This window comes from Neopsephotus bourkii, unplaced genomic scaffold (genome assembly GCF_033783945.1).
Source record: "Neopsephotus bourkii isolate Nb327-2 ecotype Australia unplaced genomic scaffold, CSIRO-AGI_Nbou_v1 NB_1792, whole genome shotgun sequence".
NCBI lineage: Eukaryota > Metazoa > Chordata > Aves > Psittaciformes > Psittacidae > Neopsephotus > Neopsephotus bourkii.
The window spans coordinates 3,427,867-3,447,323 of NW_026902266.1; the positions used below are offsets into that span (position 1 = coordinate 3,427,867).

A 19,457-nucleotide genomic window follows, 5' to 3' on the forward strand; every position below is an offset into this window, starting at 1 on the left:
CATTGCTGATGTCTTAGAAAAGAGAGCGCTTAGTGCTTATTTATTCTGGCACAGTCTTTATACTGGTCCTGGCACATCCTTCCTAAACAGAATCATGGTCCAGCTGTCTTTATGGAGGGAGGTGGAGATAGCGGTATTAAGCCAAAACTCTCAAGCATATGGGGTAAAGGAGAGACCAACCCAGGATGCAAGACCCATAAAGCAGAGATAAGCAGAGCAGAATTCCTATGTCAAATATTGATGGCTTTATAGAATCATAGAATCATAGAATAGTTAGGGTTGGAAAGGACCTTAATATCATCTAGTTCCAACCCCCCTGCCATGGGAAGGCACACCTCAAGCTAAACCATATCACCCAAGGCCTCGTCCAACCTGGCCTTGAACACTGCCAGGGATGGAGCATTCACAACCTCCTTGGGCAACCCATCCCAGTGCCTCACCACCCTAACAGTAAAGAACTTCTTCCTTATATCCAATCTAAATTTCTCCTGTTTAAGTTTTAACCCATTACCCCTTCTCCTACCACTACAGTCCCTAATGAAGAGTCCATCACCAGCATCCCTATAGGCCCCCTTCAGATACTGGAAGGCTGCTATGAGGTCTCCACGCAGCCTTCTCTTCTCCAGGCTGAACAGCCCCAACTTTCTCAGCCGATCTTCATAGGGGAGGTGCTCCAGTCCCCTGATCATCCTCGTGGCCCTCCTCTGGACTTGTTCCAACAGTTCCATGTCCTTTTTATGTTGAGGACACCAGAACTGCACACAATACTCCAGGTGAGGTCTCACAAGAGCAGAGCAGAGGGGCAGGATCACCTCCTTAGACCTGCTGGTCACGCTCCTTTTGATGCAGCCCAGGATACGGTTGGCTTTCTGGGCTGCAAGTGCACACTGAAGCTGGCTCATGTTCATTTTCTCATTGATCAACATCCCCACGTCCTCCACAGGGCTGCTCTGAATCTCTCTTCTCTGCCCAGCCTGTAGCTGTGCCTGGGATTGCTCTGACCCAGGTGTAGGACCTTGCACTTGGCATGGTTAAACTTCATGAGGTTGGCATCAGCCCACCTCACAAGCGTGTCAGAGTCCCTCTGGATGGCATTCCTTCCCTCCAGCGTATCAACCGAACCACACAGCTTGGTGACATCGGCAAACTTGCTGAGGGTGCACTCAATCCCACTGTCCATGTCAGCGACAAAGATGTTAAACAAGACAGGTCCCAACATTGACTGCTGAGGGGCACCACTCATTACTGGTCTCCAGGCAGACATTGAACGATCGACCACAACTCTTTGTGTGCGGCCATCCAGCCAGTTCTTTATCCACCGAGTGCTCCATCCATCAAATTGATGTCTCTCCAATTTAGAGACAAGGATGTCATGTGAGACAGTGCCAAATGCTTTGCACAAGTCCAGGTAGATGACATCAACTGCTTTACCGCTGTCCATCAGTTCTGTAGCTCCATCATAGAAGGCCACCAAATTGGTCAGGCAGGATTTGCCCTTAGTGAAGCCATGCTGGCTGTCACCAAGCACCTTGTTGTTTTTCATGTGCCTTAGCATGCCTTCCAGAAGAATCTGCTTCAAGATTTTGCCAGGCACAGAGGTGAGACTGACTGGTCTGTAATTCCCCGGGTCATCCATTTTCTCCTTGAAAATGGGGGTTATATTTCCCTTTTTCCAGTCGTCGGGAACTTCACCTGACTGCCATGATTTTTCACATATGATGGCCAGCACCTTAGCAATTTCATTTGCCAGCTCCTTCAGGACCCGTGGATGGATTTCATCAGGTCCCATGGACTTGTGCATGTTCAGGTTTTTAAGATGGTCTCGAACCAGTTCCTCTCCTACAGTGGGCCCAAGGTCTTCATTCTCAAAGTCCCTGCATCTACATTCCAAGACTTGGGTGGTGCAGTCAGAGCCACTTTGCCAGTGAAGACTGAGGCAAAGAAGTCATTCAGCACCTCAGCCTTCTCTAAATCCTGTGTAGCTAGTTCTCCTGAGAGCTTCCTGAGGGGGCCTACATTCTCCCTAATCTGTTTTTTATTTGCTATGTACCTGTAGAATCCCTTCCTGTTATCCTTGACATGCCTAGCCAAGTCTAATTCTAACTGGGCCTTAGCTTTCCTAACCTGGTCCCTAGCTTCCCAGACAACATTGCTGTACTCTTCCCAGGCCGCCTGTCCTTGCTTCCACCTTTTATAAGCCTCTTTTTTCATTTGAACTTTCCTCAGCAGCTTCTTATCCATCCAAGGAGGTCTCCTGGCCCTCCTGCTGCACTTCCTTCTAGTTGGAATGCAACACTCCTGAGCCTGTAGCAGGTGATCCTTGAATATCAACCAAGAGTCTTGGGGCCCCCCTGCCCTCTAGGGCTATATCCCATGGAACCTTACTAAGCAGGTTCCTGAAGAGGCCAAAGTCTGCTCTCTTGAAGTCTAGGACAGTGAGCTTGCTACACGCTCTTCTCACTGTCCTGAGGATCTCTAAGGGATAAAAGCAGAGAGCACAGCAATCAGGTGCAGATGTTTTATGAGGGTAGGACCCATTTGGCATGCTTATCTCATGGAAAGAAAACCAGGAGTGCAAAAGTTAATTCCTACCCCATTTCACTTTAACAACATACTTCTATATGGAGCACCAAAGAGTCACAGCAGCAGATAAACCATCTGCAATACACTCAGCACAACAGCCACAGGACAGGCAGGAGCAACCACTCCTGGAAACTGGAGAGGCAAACTGGGGAGAGAGAAAAGCCTTCTTTCTTCCCAGCACCTAAAAACACCAGAGGAGATTTTCAACTGTCTAAGAGAAGGACCAAGAGATCAGAGCTATAGCTTTTCGTCATATGGGGAAGAGCATCAAGTCCCGGCCCTTTATTAACAACTAGAAGGGCTCACCACCAGGATCTGGAAGGAGAGCAGCAGGACACAGTGGAGGCTGTCATGGATTTGATACCCAGAGGAGGTTTTCCAGCTTTGGGGCTACACCATGCTCCACGTGAGGCTGCTCAGGCTTCAAAACACCTCATCAGACATCTCCATTGGCCTCCTAAGGACAAGTCCCACAAATCCTGGCAGAAAGAATTGGTCCTATCCAATGCTCAGACTTCCAGACCACTGCCCTTCCAAAAACATACGCAGGCAGCCAGGGCTTGCTCAACACCAGGACTGGCTTCAGCTGAAATGCTCACAGCAGTATGTGCTGGCACCCAGGCAGAGACTTGAGGGGCCTCATCTGTCAACAGCCCATCTGCTAAGACAGCTGTAAATACGTACTGGTCCACATTCCTCCCAGCTTTGAATCTGCTGTTTTCACTGAAGCTAAACAGAAGATTAACTTGGTCCCCAGCACTCCTATTAGCTAGCATAACAAATTCTTTTGTCACCTTTTATTGTGCCATGAGGTAAATAACATGCCACACTGCTAGAAACAGGTAAATCACCTCTTATTTGAAAGAGCTGCCACCTTCCACCAGGATCAATTGCTTCTATTCAGCCACATCAAAAAAACATGCTGGAGGACCGCTGGGCTGGGGAGATTTGACTCTGCTGTTCTCATCTCATTTAGAAAAGGTAAGTCCATATTTAACTCGGAAACTTTGCTGACACTCTGATCTGTTAAAAGTCACAGACACATTACAGTAATGCTGTAAGCAATGTGCCCTCTGTGGGTTAAAAAAACCCCACCGTGTACTTGGAGTGATATTTGGTATATCAAGCCTTGCAATCAGCATCTTTTCTTATCCCCTGAAGCTGCATCATTCAAACTGTGCCTTCTCCTTCTTACAGGTGGGAAGGAAATATGACTTGTGCCTCTGCAAACTTGTTTGTAAAGAGCATATTGTCTAAGCCACTCATTGGCAAAGGTGGTCCGTGCAGTAATGCCTGAGTAGGGGAGGTAAAGCTCACCCAAGCCACAGCAGACTTCTTGTACCTTGGATCAGTTCTTACCTGTTGTTTGTTTTTAAACCCAAAACTTGATTGTGTCATTTGGCAGGGTGAATTCTCTAGTTTGTTTACTAGGAAAATTAGTGCCCTCTCCGATACCTCCTACAACATCCCTTCCGAGAGCTTCCTACTTCAGGAACCGATAAGCTTCCCAGGGGCTTCTCTGCTAGATCAAAGCACACAGTTCTGAAGAGTCAATTTCAACTACATGCTTCGCTTTTGAGCTGAGGTCCTAGGCCATCCCTGTTTAATGCTGTCACAAACTCATACAAGTATTTCCTTTGATGGGCAAGAAGTCACAGCCTCTGAGACAGGATGTAATTTGTCTTTCTTCATGGGTGGATGGCAAGTACGTCCCCCCCTTACACCTGCCAACAGGACTATCTGGGAATGTGAAGGTCAGCTCAGGGCTCCTCTTCTCCCCAGGATGGTGTAACAGTGTCAGTTTTCTGCAGACTGATTCTATGTATGCTCCAGATCAGTCCCCTGATGCCCAACACTAATTCCCTGCAGGTCACAGCACCTAGAACTCACAGGGGGACTACAGCAGAAGCCCAGTGGGTGCATTTGTGTAAATGACTTGAGTTAAACTAAAAACTGGCACCGTTAAGAACAGCAACAAATAAATAAAAAAATTCCCAGCCTTTCACCACTGGCAACACAGTGGGGGAATGTGGTGTTTGTTGGTTGGGGAGCTTTCCACTGGAGAACAGCTGCCACTGTTTTCCCTTAATCCAGATTAAAATAGGAATTAAGAACTCCTAATTTACTTGAAGGTGTAGGAAGAGAAAGCCAGAAGGAGCTTACCCACTGATCAAAACAAACTGGAGAAGAGTTTGGGGATTCAGTCTCAAATTCTATCTCAAGAAGGCTCTAGCAGGAGCAAAGCCTGTCCTGAGAGAAGGATACCATCTTCTCACACAAGAAATTCTCATTGTCTGGAGTCCTCCTAACTAGTCTCAATTTCTTGAGGGGTACTCTTCTCAGAATCCAAAACCCTAGGGTCAGTGCATGGTATATGGGAGCTGTTGAACAAGGGTTCAGACTAAGTTACCAAAATAACTGTGTTATAACCTTGGTCATTAATTGGAACCATCACAGCTGGTATAAATAAACCAAAGTCTGCAGATGCAACAGACCTCCATGTCATGTGATCAAAATTTAATTTAGGAAAATGAGCACCCAAAACCACAGTTACTGTTGACAGCTTGGGGGAATAGCAAGATGTTGCAGCTACTGCATATACATGTACCAGCATGATTCACAATGGCTGGGAGAGGTCAGTGAATCTGCATAATTTCACCGTGGTTCCGAGTAACAGGAAATTACAAGCTTGATGTGCACAGACCTTTTTCTGGATAGAGCACAGGCCGGCAGTTCAGGGAGATCAGGTTTATTCCTGTCTTTGCCTATGATCTGCTGGGTAATCCATCTAGAGGGAATAGAAGTCACTTTCTCTGTATTTTTCCCCCATCTGCTGAATGGGAATAGGATCTCTCAAGCTTCTTCACAAAGTGCTATAAGATCTTCTGACAAAACACCATGCAAAAGAGCTAAGTGTCATTAATAGCATTCCCCTCAGAAGGCCACAACCATGACTGTGTAGGTAATCAAATTTAAAAATTAAGTTGATAGTTTCCTCAAGCGATAAATGGACAATTAAGTACTCCAAATGCCAGTGTGATGTCTTCCAACCAGCAAACCACTATTTATCTTTCTCCACTAAGCTTCACGAGATCTGCTGGTGGAAGCTAATGGCTGCCACCATAGCAGGACCACAACCAAGGGGCTGGGGCCCAGATATCTCTGCATTCAAGCATGGGTGGACAGGACAGGAAGGAGGAAGGGATAATGACCTCCCCACCAAACAAGGGTGGCACAACACGCAGGAGAGAGGGTAGCAGCAGCAACATGTGTTGGCTGCCAGCGACAGTTATTAACCACCGGCCTTGGGGCACAGCACCAACCTGAGCTTGACCTAGACAGGAGTACCTGTGGCACAGCCATGAGCTGTGCACACTCCATGAGCTCCTGTGCCAGAAAAAGCCTGAAGCCCCTAACGGGAAGAAACGCTTGTGGTTTTCCACTGCTTAGTATGACAGCAGCACTTTGCAGGACCAGCTCCATGAAGGTAAATACAGCCCAAAGCTCACAGTGACCCTGCAGAGCAGCCACAGCCCTGCACACAGCAGCCTGGGGGCTTCTCCGGGAAGAAGCAGTCAAGAAGCAACGTGCAACCTGCACACAACATCCTGCCCAAACCTTAAAGTAAAAAATCTCACTGCCTATTAAGCCTTTAAAATGTTTGTCTCCAGCAGCCTCTGAGTGGAGGAGACAGCCCTTCTGTTACCGAGAGCTCTGCCTAACATGCACACTGGTAAGTGACTGTACGTTTCCGCATGTTAACAAAGTTCAGCCATGCTGACTTTGCAAAGAGGATTTGCAGGACATTTAATACCAGTTTACTACCACAGTGTCTCTCAACACCCATTTCCTTTCCAAGCCACAGACAATATTCTGAGAGCTACGGACTCAGGACAGGTGGCTACACCTCTAGGAACCTTCGGGTGATGCAAGCAATTGAGCAACCAGCAACAAAGGCAAATAACAAAGTAGAGTTCTTGGCCTAAACCTTAACTCTGTATAGCTGATGCAAGGGACATTGCCAAAGCAGAACTTGACACTCAATTTTCTAGCTGACATATCAGTTAGCTGCTGATAACTTGTGTATCTTCCTAAACTTTCTAAAGCAAGATATAGAGAAATTTCCATATGAATTTAAACAGTTTTAAGCAGAGGAAACAGTTTAAACAGAAAATTTAAATTAAACATAATGACTTGCCTTTATTATGCAAAAAAGAAAACCTTTAAAACTCAGTTCATTTTTTGCTGCTAACTCTTCATGATTTCTTTATTGCTTGGGTATGATAGAGCAGCTGGGTCTTCTATGTTTTCATACACTTAAGAACCTCACATTTATTTCCATATAAAATCACTTAATAGAAAAGCATTTGGTCATCTTGAAAAAAAAATATATCTAAGTCTAGGACTTGATTTTTTGAGTTTCCTTTTAGTCAACAAGAGACCTAGGATTCTGCTTCAGCTGCTTAGGTCATATCTGACCCTCACTGAAGCCTAGGATTCTGCTTCAACCATTCAGGTTGTATCTGACCGTCATTGGAGCAGGAGCTCAGAAATAACCAGTGTATTGAAAAAGAGGCAGCATAATCGAATATTTGAGATCTAATCAATTCCTTTCTCAACCGATGGCAGCATTCAAGATCATATGGCTTGGACTTACAGCTATCCAACACCCATGCACATCCATACACACACATTCTGCATGGAACCATATTTCAGTAATAACAGCATTGTTTCAAGACTCCTCATCTCAGCCTGCTTTCTCTTGTGCTCCCACCCAAACGTGAGTAAGGAAACTTTGACCATGTTAGTCTAGAAAGAATCACAGAGGCAAGAAGCAAGAGCCGGTGGCAGGATCCATTTCCCTCCCATTCTGCAATGTTTGCATCAACTCAGCTTTTTTAGTCCCACATATTTTAGGGAAAGCCTCTTGAAAACAACCTCAAGGTATTTTATCTTTATTTAAGCGAAGACCCCTTCTCCATTTAGTTGTCAGGAAACTTAGCCCTATGGATTTGGTAGATAGCAGCAACTCTCCTATAGTTTAATCTCAAGGATGCTGTGTAATCCAGTGCCTCTCAGATTAATCTAGCTATTGCTACACTTCAGGAGGCTGACCTACAAACTACTTACAGATTGCCTACCACTGCAGAACACAAGCTGAAGTTTTTAATTTGTGTGTCAGACAAGCTGAGAATATGAAGTTTTTACTCTCCTCCACACTGATCAGTGTTTCTTCAGTAGCTGCAGTTGTGTGGATCCTTAGCACACATGTGTGGCCACAGCAAAGTTTAGCACTGTTTTATGTGTCTGCAAGATGTTGTTAATTCATTACCTTCCTCCATGACTCAAAAACCTTTTCAAAGTGACTCAATGTGAATGACAGCGTTAAAGCAGTGAAGTAGGCAGGACTCCATCCATGAGTAGCTCCTACACCAGCATGGAAACTTGAACCCAAGCTTGACCTTTCCTAAGAGAGAGCCCAATCAGTAGGCTGAAATGGGGAGCATGTAACTTCTCACTTCTTCTCAACCCCCTGTCCTTAGCTTTATATACTAACCACTTTACTCTTCCTGCTTTCTCCTCTGCTCCACCAGGCTTTGTGGACCCTTGGTCCCCCGTTCAGTGCACAGGGAATGTCAGTACCTCCTGGTGGATTCCCCTCAGTGGCAAGGCATTTAAGAGGCAGGGCCTCAAATATTCAGCCAGTCAAGCCCCTAGCTATTTATTGACCCAGTGTCTTCATACAGCCTTGTACCAAACAACACCATGACCAGTTGCTCATATGCTGCCCTGTGAGTCAGCAAAACTGTCCCAAACATCCTATCCACCCATCTTCCCTAACTGGGCTGATCAAAACTAGATAACATTTGTTAGAAGAGTATCATTATGGTTCTGAACTCCAAATTCACACCTGAATCACCTCAAATCTGTTTGCAGCCTAAATATTTGCTCAAAATTGTCTTTCTGCATTCAGATTTAGAAGAAAAGGAAGAAGAGATGAAACTGACTCATAGATTAGACCAACCCATTACTTCTCCCAGGTTTCTACAGCTGCTTCCACCTGCACCTCAGAGAAGAGCTGGCAAAGTATAACTGACCTGTGTTCACTGAATTTAAAGGCCAAGGGCTGATTACCGAAAACTACACCAACCTGTTTCCAGCCCAAAACTCCATTCTCAGAAGACCTGGAGATTTAAAATGAAACCTGCTGGCTGACAAGATCTTCCTGCTTGTTAGGATTATTAGTTTAAGTGCTGTGTTGAGCCAACTAAGCTAATTCTAGCTTCAAAGGAAATTGATCTTTGCTAGTCACATGGTCTCCATAACCACTATGGCTAGCAGGCTTTTTTTCCCAGCGGTCTTCTGATGCAGAAGTGTAAGTCACATTAATTCATTAAGCATGAGCACAATTTTAAGTGCACCACAAATGTCTCATCTGTGCTCTAGGCCATCTTCTGTGGGTCACAAACCACAGTGTTAAGCAACCTATGCATACTTGTTTTCTGGACTGCTTTCATTTTCATTAGCCTGTGCCAGAAGGAAGCACATGGTCCTGCTGAACACGATTTGTTTTAACTTAAGTGAGCAACTATGTGGGTATGCTCTGACCTTCTGTCACGGTTTTCAATAACAAAAAGCCTTCTACCAGCTGGAAGATGAAAGAAAGGGAGTACATTCTGGAGGAAGATGGCTCATGAGTTTATTCTCTGGTAATCAAAACCTGCCTGCCTTTCATTGATGGATCTTGTTCAAGTAAGAAAAGCCTCTTCTTTCCAGACCTGGCTGAAGAGGTAGTAGCCATTATGTTTTAGACAGTCTACTCATAGGAGACTAGAATCACACATCTAACATTCTTCTTCATTTTCTCTAGAGAAGTGAGCTTGCACTCAATTAAGGAGACTAACCTGCATGGCCTTTCTCCCTGAAAAAGACAGATTAGGACAGCTGATCCTCTTCCATCTCTGATAGTGGCTGAAGCCAGCCAACCAGGATCTCCTCTTCCTTAAATAAGAAAACGTACTTATAATCAAGCATTGAAATTGTGGATATTAGCTGGATTAAATTGTTTAGTGGGGTATGACAGAAGGTGCTCTTCAAACAGGGAATCCCTACTCCATAGCATTTAATACATCAACATCCTTTTGGATAGTGTATCGGGAGGCTTGGTACAAATATTTCCTTTCCCTGGTACCACTTGCAAGTCTGCTCAATTCTTCCTTTGATGGCTCAAGTGATTAGATGTTAACTGGAGGAACTTAGGCACTTAACATTACAGAGTTTTAGCACCAAACTCACACCCCTCTCCCTATTCAGCTAAGGGATTTTTCTCATTCCTCACAAATGTTAACAGCAGGTACTTAAAGCAATTAGACATTATCGCCTCTCTGGTCTTTATTACTTCCTACCTTGTATCAGCTATTTTGTAAGCAATAAAAGAGCTGAATTGACAGGATGGTGCAGGCTATTCTGCTTCCTTTCCTTATTCTGTATGAAAACACTGGGTCATGGAGGCACATGAACAGACTGTGAGCTGCAGTGCTTTAGATCATTATTGCCAATTGCCATGGTATTTTACTAGGGGAAAAACCACAGGTAGTAAAAGAACAGACATACAGAGATCATAGAGAAGGTGATGTGGAGAATATTGGTAGACCATAGGGACATAAAGGCTGGAAGGATTTCACAAGTCCAGCAGAATAGCTTGCAGCTGTGCCTATACTGTGAATTATCTGCCACACAGACCTGCAAGTTGCACGGGCAGCCAAGGGACACAGGTATGATGTATTGCTCCTGTGAAAATAAAGCCCCAATGTCTTTTGAGCAGCTGTTGCTTGCCTGGGAATAACTTGTCAACTTTTCATCTAGGGATTGCAGTAAACTACTGTGCTCTATGTCTGGTGTTCAGAAAGAGGCTTTCCCATATTTGCCCAGCAGGTAAAAGCTTGCCCTTTTAATTATCTCTCTACCTTAACTCTTCACTAACCCCTAGGTTTAGTACAGGACCTCAAAGAATGATATATTTTCTTCCTGTTCCCTTGAACCCCCAGTATTTCTAAGCCTTACTTTGTCATTCCCAAGAGGGAAGGGACAAGAGCTTTGAGCTCTTAAATCCTGCTGTCGGTTCTTGCCTGAAAGAGGTAGGGAAACAGATGGAAAGCTGAAGAAAGGAGCCTGTCCCTTGTCAGCATTCACCTGTAATGGATGCAAAATGTGGGGTTAAATACCAGTAGTAGACCCAGGAACAGAAATGAATCGGGTACTTACACGGTTTCATCATTCTTGAACTCCAGCTCCCCATAGGTGTCTTCAAAGTCTTCTCCACCTCCTTTCGCTGTCCCTTCTACTGTTCTAAATGGCACTATAACTGTACCCCGAGCACCTGATGTCCTTAGGACTTTGACTTCCATCACACCAATGCTCTCACTGACGTGTATAACATCACACTCAAATGTGAAGATGCCAGCATGGTCATCATCCAGTATAGTCACTGTGGCCACACAAGGAGAAGCCAATATGGCCTTTGGGTATGGGGAGTTACTGAGCTCTGGAGGTTCCTCAGTCTCCACCACACGGAGGTTACTGAGCCGCACAAAGAAATGCTCATCTTCCTCAAAGATGTCATCATCAATAATTCCCACTGAGAACTCCTTCTGGGTCTCCCCTGATTTCAAGACAACAGTCCCCTCTGTGAACTCATAGTCAGCACCAGCATTGGCAGAGCCATCCTCTGTTTTATAGTCCACATAGATGGTCTTGGACATGTCCCCTCCTTTCCGCACCACTGTCAGGAGAACAGCACCACAGTTCTCAAGACACTGGTAGGAGCATGGGTCAAAATAAATTTTGGAGATGAATTCCTCAGGTTCATCTGGCTGCACCTCATGCAAGCTGGTGCTCTTCTTGGCTTGCTCAGCTGCGTGCTTCTTCAGAATATTGCCAGCTCCTGTCATCATTCTGGTAGCTTGAATGCGATAAAAGGCTCTGCTCTTTTGCTGATGAGACAAGGCATAGTAGTTAGCCATCTCTACCAGCTGGTCCAAGTCCTTTTCTGGGTGCTTTTGCTTTAGGTCCTTAAGGATACGGATCATCTCTTTGCGAGATTCATCTACCTCCTTCCCCTCCACAGTCACTAAGTTTCCATCTAGGAAGTGGGAGTTCATCATCTTGCCATCCATCTCAATTCCCTTAGGGTGATCACCTTCTGATTCTATGATAATGCCCCTGTGCTTGTCAGGACGGTACTTTTTGTGCATATACTTGTAGAAAAGCAGACGTCTATCTGCTACCCAAGCCAGAAGGACACAAAGTGGGAAGAAGAAAAGTGTGAGCAGACCTTCCCAGACCTGAACCACACCTGGAGAGAAGACAGCAAGGATCATGTACAACCAGATGTAAGCAAAGATGCTCCAAGCAGCTGTGACAAAGAAAACCCTCAGGTGTTTTATCTTTCTGGTTTCCCCATCAGGGATCACATAGACACAGATGGCAATGATGATAAACATATTGAAAGCAGCGCTGCCAACAATTGTAGATGGCCCCAGGTCTCCAGCTATGAATCCATGCCCACACACTTCTATCAGAGACAGAAGGATCTCAGGAGCAGAGGAGCCCAGAGCCATGAGGGTCAAGTTGGAAACAGTTTCATTCCAAATCCGAATGGTGGTTGTTGTGGTTTCTCCATTGGGTTTCTTAATCGTGATTTCTTTTTCTTGTGATGTAATGACCTCTATAGATGCCATGAAACGATCTGCAATGATGGAGACTCCAAGGAACATGTAGATCAGTGCTACAAAGTATACAATAACACGAGCAATTTTGTCCCCAAGGGATGGGTTTTCTGGGTACCATATTGGCAGGATAACACCTTCCTTGCAGTCAAAAGATCCTGAACACGAGCTGTTTTGTACTGAACTGGTTGAGTCTCCCGTCAGGCCAGCATCCACCTGCAAACCATGCAAAAACAGCACAAAAGTAACCAGCCCAAAATGGAGGAAGGCCGAGGTGACAGGCTGCAAGCTTAACCACGCCATACACAAGATGCAACTTCCACTGTGTAGATCCAAAAAGGCCGAGAACCTGAAACAAACAAAACAGAGAGGGGGGAGGGAAGCATGAGAGAAAAGGAAAATGCAACATTTACCCAAACGTACTTCAGTATCTCACCACTGAAGAGTGCTGGTAGAGATGCATGGGTTGTCTCTCTGTCACTTTGAAGAAGGTATTTAGCAGGGACTTTAACAAACTGCAACTTTTACATGCCCTGCAGATGAAGATCAATTGCTAGAAAAGTAACTCAGTGAAAACTGTATACATATGCTTGACTCTATATATACACTCTATACACATCACTCCTGACCTACAGCACGTTCAGTAGGAGCACCGAGTGCTCAGCTGCCACTCAGCTAATGAACCTGTGGTGCTCCCCAGCACAGAGCACTTCAACTCAGCACAAGAAACCAAATCTAAAGACTCCCCTACCTCACCATCCAGGAGGTAAGACAAGTCAAGGAATTACTTGCAGCATAAGAAGCACCGTTTGAGGCCAGTGAGCAATCTCCAAATGAAGTCCAGTTGTAGGACATAATTCAGTTATGAATTATGGAGGAACTTCATGGCCAAACCTTCCCCACAGCCAGCCCCTTTTAATAGGCTGCAGTCTCCAATAGGGTCTTAGGGCTCCCGTAAGCTTCCCAGGCACAGTCTCCACATTAGGAGGTAAAGATGTCATCCCAGAAATAGGACAGAGGACTCTTGAGCTCAACAAAGTGTCAAAGGCCATTTTTCACCAGCCTTTCCATTGTGACCTGGACGATCACATGTTACATCAACAATCCTCCTTTTAAATGGTCACAGAAACCTGCAAAACGTTCACAGAAAAAGCTGTGCTCATGAACCCAGAAGACAGCAAAATTCATGTACCCACCAACATTCCCTCTGCATTTGATATATTTTCAAATACACTCTAAAATTAATCTCTAACATTAAATACCATCCAAAACCAAAACATCTTGTCATCATATCATGCAGGTTTGTCATATCAGTGTCCAATAATGCCTTCTATTACTTAGGGGCTACATTGCTGTAGGGCTTGCACCACTTAAAATTGGATTCTGATCACTCCACAGTGCCATGGATCATACTGTTCTCCTCCCTATATATCAGGTCTCTGGAAGAATTTGGTCTCAGGCTTAAAATAACAAATCACATTTCTGAGTCCAGACACAGCCAAGTACCTCACAGGAAACATCAAACTTAATAGCAGCATAATCTACAACACTTGGAAGGTTCAAGAGTCTTCACTCCCAATGGCTTTCACTGAGGTTTCTACTGCGGGTCCGTACATCTACTGTACCTAAATCTCGAGCAGTAAGTCAAACGAAGTCACCTTGGCTCCCTTTGTCAGAGGAGAGACAGTCGTTTCCAGGGCATGATCCTTCCTGTCCCACTCTGTTCTGACCCAAAAGATGTATTTAAAACACACATCTCCAGACGGGATTTTGTCCCTTCCCCTCTCTCTCCATGGTCTCAAGAGGGTGCCCAGTCAGCCAGTTTACAGCAGATACCCAAAGTTAAGATGGCAGCAGTTCAAAGAGATGAACTGGCCCCCAAACACTTGAAGAGGTCCCTTCCCTCTCCCTTGCACTGTAAATATTTCAGGCAACATCTTCATGTTATCAGCATTAACAAATGCATCTCAAATGGCTATTTTACTCTCATGTTGTGTCACTCGCCTCTTTCCAAAAGCGGGTGCAATCTTCCCAATAGCAACAACAACATTTTCAACTTTCAGATAAAAATCTATAAAGACAAGCAAAACAGGAAGGAAAGCATGAACAAAGACTGCAGATGAACAAAATGAACAAAACAGCTCCTGACAAAGCATAGCAGAGGGAAGAGAATTGATTATGCAGTATCAGGATCACAAATCCATATCTGACACCCTTGACACGAAAAAACAATACACTTCTTCATGCTACCTGGACTAATTCAGAAGAGCAAGATTCTCCGCATTAGCCCACTTACCTTCTCTCTCCAGTGCCTATTTCATCTGCCTGCTACTATAGCCCCAGTGCCCGACTGAGCTCCTCAGCCCCAGTGAGGGCTGTTAGCCAGCCCCAGCTCTAGCATTCTGGCTGTGGGATGGTGGGAAACCCCTGAGGAAGGGCCAGCGAACATGTGCAGAATGATGATGTGCAGCAAGGCCAAGATCTATGGTAGGCTGCAAGGTAGATGTGTGCAGGTGCACAGTGAAGTTGACATGTTCCAGGTGCCTCTGACTCAAGGTGTATGCAGAGACCAACTGCACAAGCACAGCAGCTCCAAAACACTCCAGGCACATCAGATCATCCTTATCTGTACTGCAATTGCTGGCAGGTATCCACCAGCTTCTTGACACTTCCAGCTCCCAGCTCCTACTTAACTGTATAGCAGCCAGTAAGTGCTGTGTCTTCCCAGATCAGCCATGAAGAAATGGCTGACAGAAAGACAGAAGTAATTTCAAAAACATCTATGTGACTCAAGCACCTAAATTTGGTTTCAAAAATGACTTAAGAGTCAAGTATCTCTTAAATTCAGAGCCTTTTCTAGGAATAGTATGATGACTAAACTGCCCTCTGAAATAAATCACTGCTACCAACCTCCTTCTCTGTGGGACAACCACCTTCTGTAATTAATACTATCTGTCTACCTTCTGTAATGGCACGATGGTTTCTATTCTAGCCTTCCTCCAATACACTCCAGGACCTTGCCATTCTTTCTTCTATTTTTAATTTGATTTTAAGTTTATTCCTGAAACTAGTAGTATATTATCTCAAAAACAGCCTCTACCAGGGTAGCTTCTCTTTATGAGTTAGGACCTCCAAACTCAGGCAATGGGTCACAGACTAAAATCTCAGAATTTGGGAATATATTTATTCACTCTTTTTCAGTTTCTTTGATAAACATTTTAACATTAAGTGGAGGTCACAATCATTTTCTAAAGTGTTACAATAATGACCTGATCCTGCAATTCTTTGACACAGGTAAAACTCCCCAGTGAGATCAACAGGAACTTTGCCCACAGATGCACTAATAAAATCTTAGTATGTGTTCATTAATATGAAAAACATTAACCTAACTAATCTGAAAAACAGTGAAGCATTCTTACTGTCATTCCCCTATTGGACACTGATGCAAAAGTGCTTTACAACATAGACTAAAACTATTACATTTTAAAACTGCAGTTAATAAGACATTGTGGTAACAGTTTTAACATTCAGATGATAGAGGATAGAAGAGCCAAAACTCACTCCGTAGCTCTGGGTCAGCAAGTTTGCTTATACAAGCTGCAAGTTTTCCCTCAGATATATCTACTAAACTCAGTCCAGAAATTGCTGGAGGGGATCTACATAGTTGTGGCCTCCCCAGAGTGAAGCAGACACATCCCTTACCCCTCCTCTAACTAGCAGCAACTGTGCTAACTGTGACAGGAGCCACCCTTCAGCACAAGTCCCACTCTGAGCCACCAGGCAGGCTTGTAGCACAGTCCTGAGTCACTGCTAGTCACCCAGGAGGAGGCGTCACTCCTCTGACGCCAGTGAAACAAAACACATCCACATCTGGCACAGAGAGGTGTCATTCCAACAACGTCACTGCCCTGGCCCTGCGGGATGCAAATGACAGGAGAGGAGGCTGCAGCAACAATGGAAAGTCATTGGGCATGAAGTGATCTTTGCCTTTATCCTATGAGGATCCTCAATTCCACTGATTCTTTGCTCTCAGATGGAATTTTCTTCCACAGCCCTCTGCCCCACTACTGCTATTGCATTGAATGTGTGCAAGTAAGGGCATTAGTAGTGAGGAGACCAGACAGTCTCCCCTACCTTGTAGGTTAAGTTCAGTAGTAAATTCAAAACATTCAATCTATGCAAGAAAGAGACAAAATGCTGCAAGCATCAGTGCACCAGAATAAGCTAGCTTTAAATAGCAAGTCTCTGGGAAGATGTGCAACAGTTATTTTAGCAGGGGGAGCTCCTTCTTCTACAAGAGTTGACAATGGCCATGTGATCCATAACTTGAAATTATAGCCTTTCTGCCAAAGAACACAAATAACTGAGTTTTCACAGAAGAGGTATTATACCTAATTCACACTCCTCCCTCCCACAAAATAAAAGCTTAACAAAATATTTAATGCAAAACAAAGCATATTTTTCAATCATCTCCACTGAAATGTTACTGAGCCCTATGCTCATCACGACAAGAGTAGTACCTGGCGTGTAAGTTAAGATCTACCTGCAAGCCAAAAGACAGAGCAGTGTAATTAAATTCATTTTGTTAGACAAATGCAAGTTTCCAAACACAGACCTGGCCTTAAACCATCATACTGATGGCATGTGCCTGACCAGTATAAGTACAGCCAGGGACCCCAAGATGAACTTACACAGGTTACTGCACAGCAATAGGTAGTTTAGCTCCCTACTAAGCACCAGCTAAGTTTTATGAGGAAAAGGCACCCTAATTCACACTTAGGCCATGACACGTCCCTGCAGTTTGGCTCTATGGAAAAGTTATGGCAGGGAGCCGTAGGTGCTTGTTGTTTTGCACTTCACAGTAAACATGTCAAAACCCAGAATTAGCTGCCTACAGAATAAACCCCTTGGTATGTGTCAGAAACAGCCTTTTTTCCCCTCTCTAGATCATGTAAAAACCTACCATAAAGAAAACAACTCTGGTAGCAGATCTTTCAGTATTTACAGGCCCTTGTCTCAACTAATTTGAGCGGCTCCTATCATTTTAATGTTAATTGAGATAAAAACTCAAATCTACTAATTCCCTATAGAAATGCTGTGATTGGATCTAGTTACATTCAGTGATTGATCCCAGGGGCTGACCTAAATGGAGCAAAAGTCTGTGTATGGCTAGGAGCAATCTCCAAACTCTCAATACAGTTACAGGCAACCTCCAAACACTCAGCTCGCCTCAGGGAACTGGTCCATGATGTTTTTCTCTGTATTTTAGCATCCATGATGCTCCTGGAGAAGCAGTCATAAATAGCTAACCCATAAAGGTGCCCATATTTAGTTGTCCCTGTCCAATACTGCACCGGCTGCACTTGACTGGCTGGGCATTTTATTTCCTCGCTCTCACCCCAGATGAAAAATGTCCATACAGGATACACTGATAATATATGGATACAGGTGCTGTGCTTTACACTCTGTGCAGACATGTAAAGGAGGAGGAAACACTTTGGTAGATGGCCACAGCCGTGCTCTGAGAGCCACTCTTATTTATGGTGTGGGCTAGCACAGCTTCCTTGGGAGCCACAGTGTGCTTGCTCTTCCATTCCTCATACACATCCATCTGTCTGAATTCCTCAGCCTAAGGGACAGACAGTATTACCCTTTTCATATTTTTCCCCCAGAACTGTAGCTTTTTTTACATTCAGAAAACAAAACCTGGTATTTAGGCTGTCATATTAGATTAGAAGAGGCCATCCTCTGGCTTAAAACACAGTATTATATATAGTTGAGTGGTTTATCTTTTCATGAGTATCGTATAATCTCACTGTTGTTTTTTCTGGGACTTTCAAGCAGCCAGTTCACACAAGGAGATAGCAGGGACCTCCAGAGGTCATCTAATCCAAGCCCCCTGCTCAAGCAGGGCCTCCTGCAGCCGCTTCTCTAGGACCATGACCAGTTGTTTTTTGAATACCTGGAGTATATTTGAGGATGAAGGATGGAGTCTCCACAACTCCTCTGTGAAATCCAGGGTAGCACTCAGTCACCCTCTTTTCATCTATCTTTTCAGAGCAAAGAATGTGAAAAATTGCGGGTAGCATGTCCAGGCCTGCTTCTGACAACCACGTCCACGTCAGTGCATGGGAGACCAGAACAAGCACACCCTGTGTACAAATGGCATCGGGAGCTCACTGCAGTGCCTTGGTAGCAATCACACGTGTATTTGGCAAGAAGTCACCACCATGACCTTTTAGAAGTCACTAGGAAGCCTCCATTGCACATTTAGAGGCAGATCTTCAAGCACTGGTCTTTTTACGGCATTTAGAAGTACTTTAAAACACAATTAAAGCCCTTAGGCACTTGGACACCAGTGCACATCTGAACACACCATTCTCCACAATCTGAACAGCTCCAAATTGAGAGGGCAGATACTTTCAAGAGCATATTTTCGACCCTTGATTTTATGCCTATGATGTGAAAGGCCCGGTTAAGAGGCTGGAAGTTCTTCCTTTGTGGTTTAGGAGGCTGAGCAAAATAAAGAAGTGGAGTTACTGGGTCATCCACTCAGTGGCCCCCCTCCCTCTTCCATGTCTCCATGCAGCTGATTGGAGACAACCTGGAGCAGCCACACGACAACACTTGGGCTTGCAACAGGCACTGACTCCTCTGCTGCAGCCTTTCAAGGCACTGGTTTTCATCACTCTCTGTCTTTCTGTTTTTAAAGAGCATCAAACACAATTTGGGGAACAGGTGGGAAGGGAAAAAAATTATTCCAGCGGTGTGAGGAAAACTTCTTGCCAGTAAAAGACATTTTATGTACTGCCCATGGCAGCACACATGGTGTGTTATTTACTGCTCCTGCTTCACGGACATATTATACTGCTGGTTCAGGTGCCACCATCAGAGTGCAACTTATCACGTAGTGACTCACAGCATCCTAGACGAAAGATGACAAGGGCAACTCATGACATTTCTTTAGCACTGTGGTGACAGATCTCCAACAGCTACAATCAAAGGCCTGAGGATCTGTTGTCAACAGGGCACTTGTGCTGCACAGCCATCAATTATTTGTACACAGAAGTGGGCTAAGTGGTAAATAAGAGGGAAAAAGATGCTGTAGTCATAGCTCACCCTCTTTAGATACAGAATTAGTTAAGA

The 19,457-nt window shown here is 44.7% G+C and overlaps 2 protein-coding genes across 9 annotated transcripts in view; both read right to left on the reverse strand.

The window, feature by feature from the left end:
- LOC133226619 (cytochrome c oxidase assembly protein COX16 homolog, mitochondrial) overlaps positions 1–19,457 on the reverse strand; it is a 299,200-nt gene that overhangs the window by 183,303 nt on the left and 96,440 nt on the right. The gene's annotated exons all lie outside the window — the stretch shown is intronic.
- The window catches only part of SLC8A3 (solute carrier family 8 member A3), a 118,654-nt gene that overhangs the window by 85,473 nt on the left and 13,724 nt on the right, over positions 1–19,457 (reverse strand). For 7 of the 8 annotated variants that reach the window (XM_061380279.1, XM_061380278.1, XM_061380281.1 and 4 more), the window contains one exon: positions 10,849–12,660. In XM_061380279.1, coding sequence (XP_061236263.1) covers positions 10,849–12,614 — 1,766 coding nt within the window. In that variant the 5' untranslated portion in view covers positions 12,615–12,660. The remainder of the gene's footprint in view (positions 1–10,848; positions 12,661–19,457) is intronic. The other variant, XM_061380283.1, reaches the window with a different exon arrangement.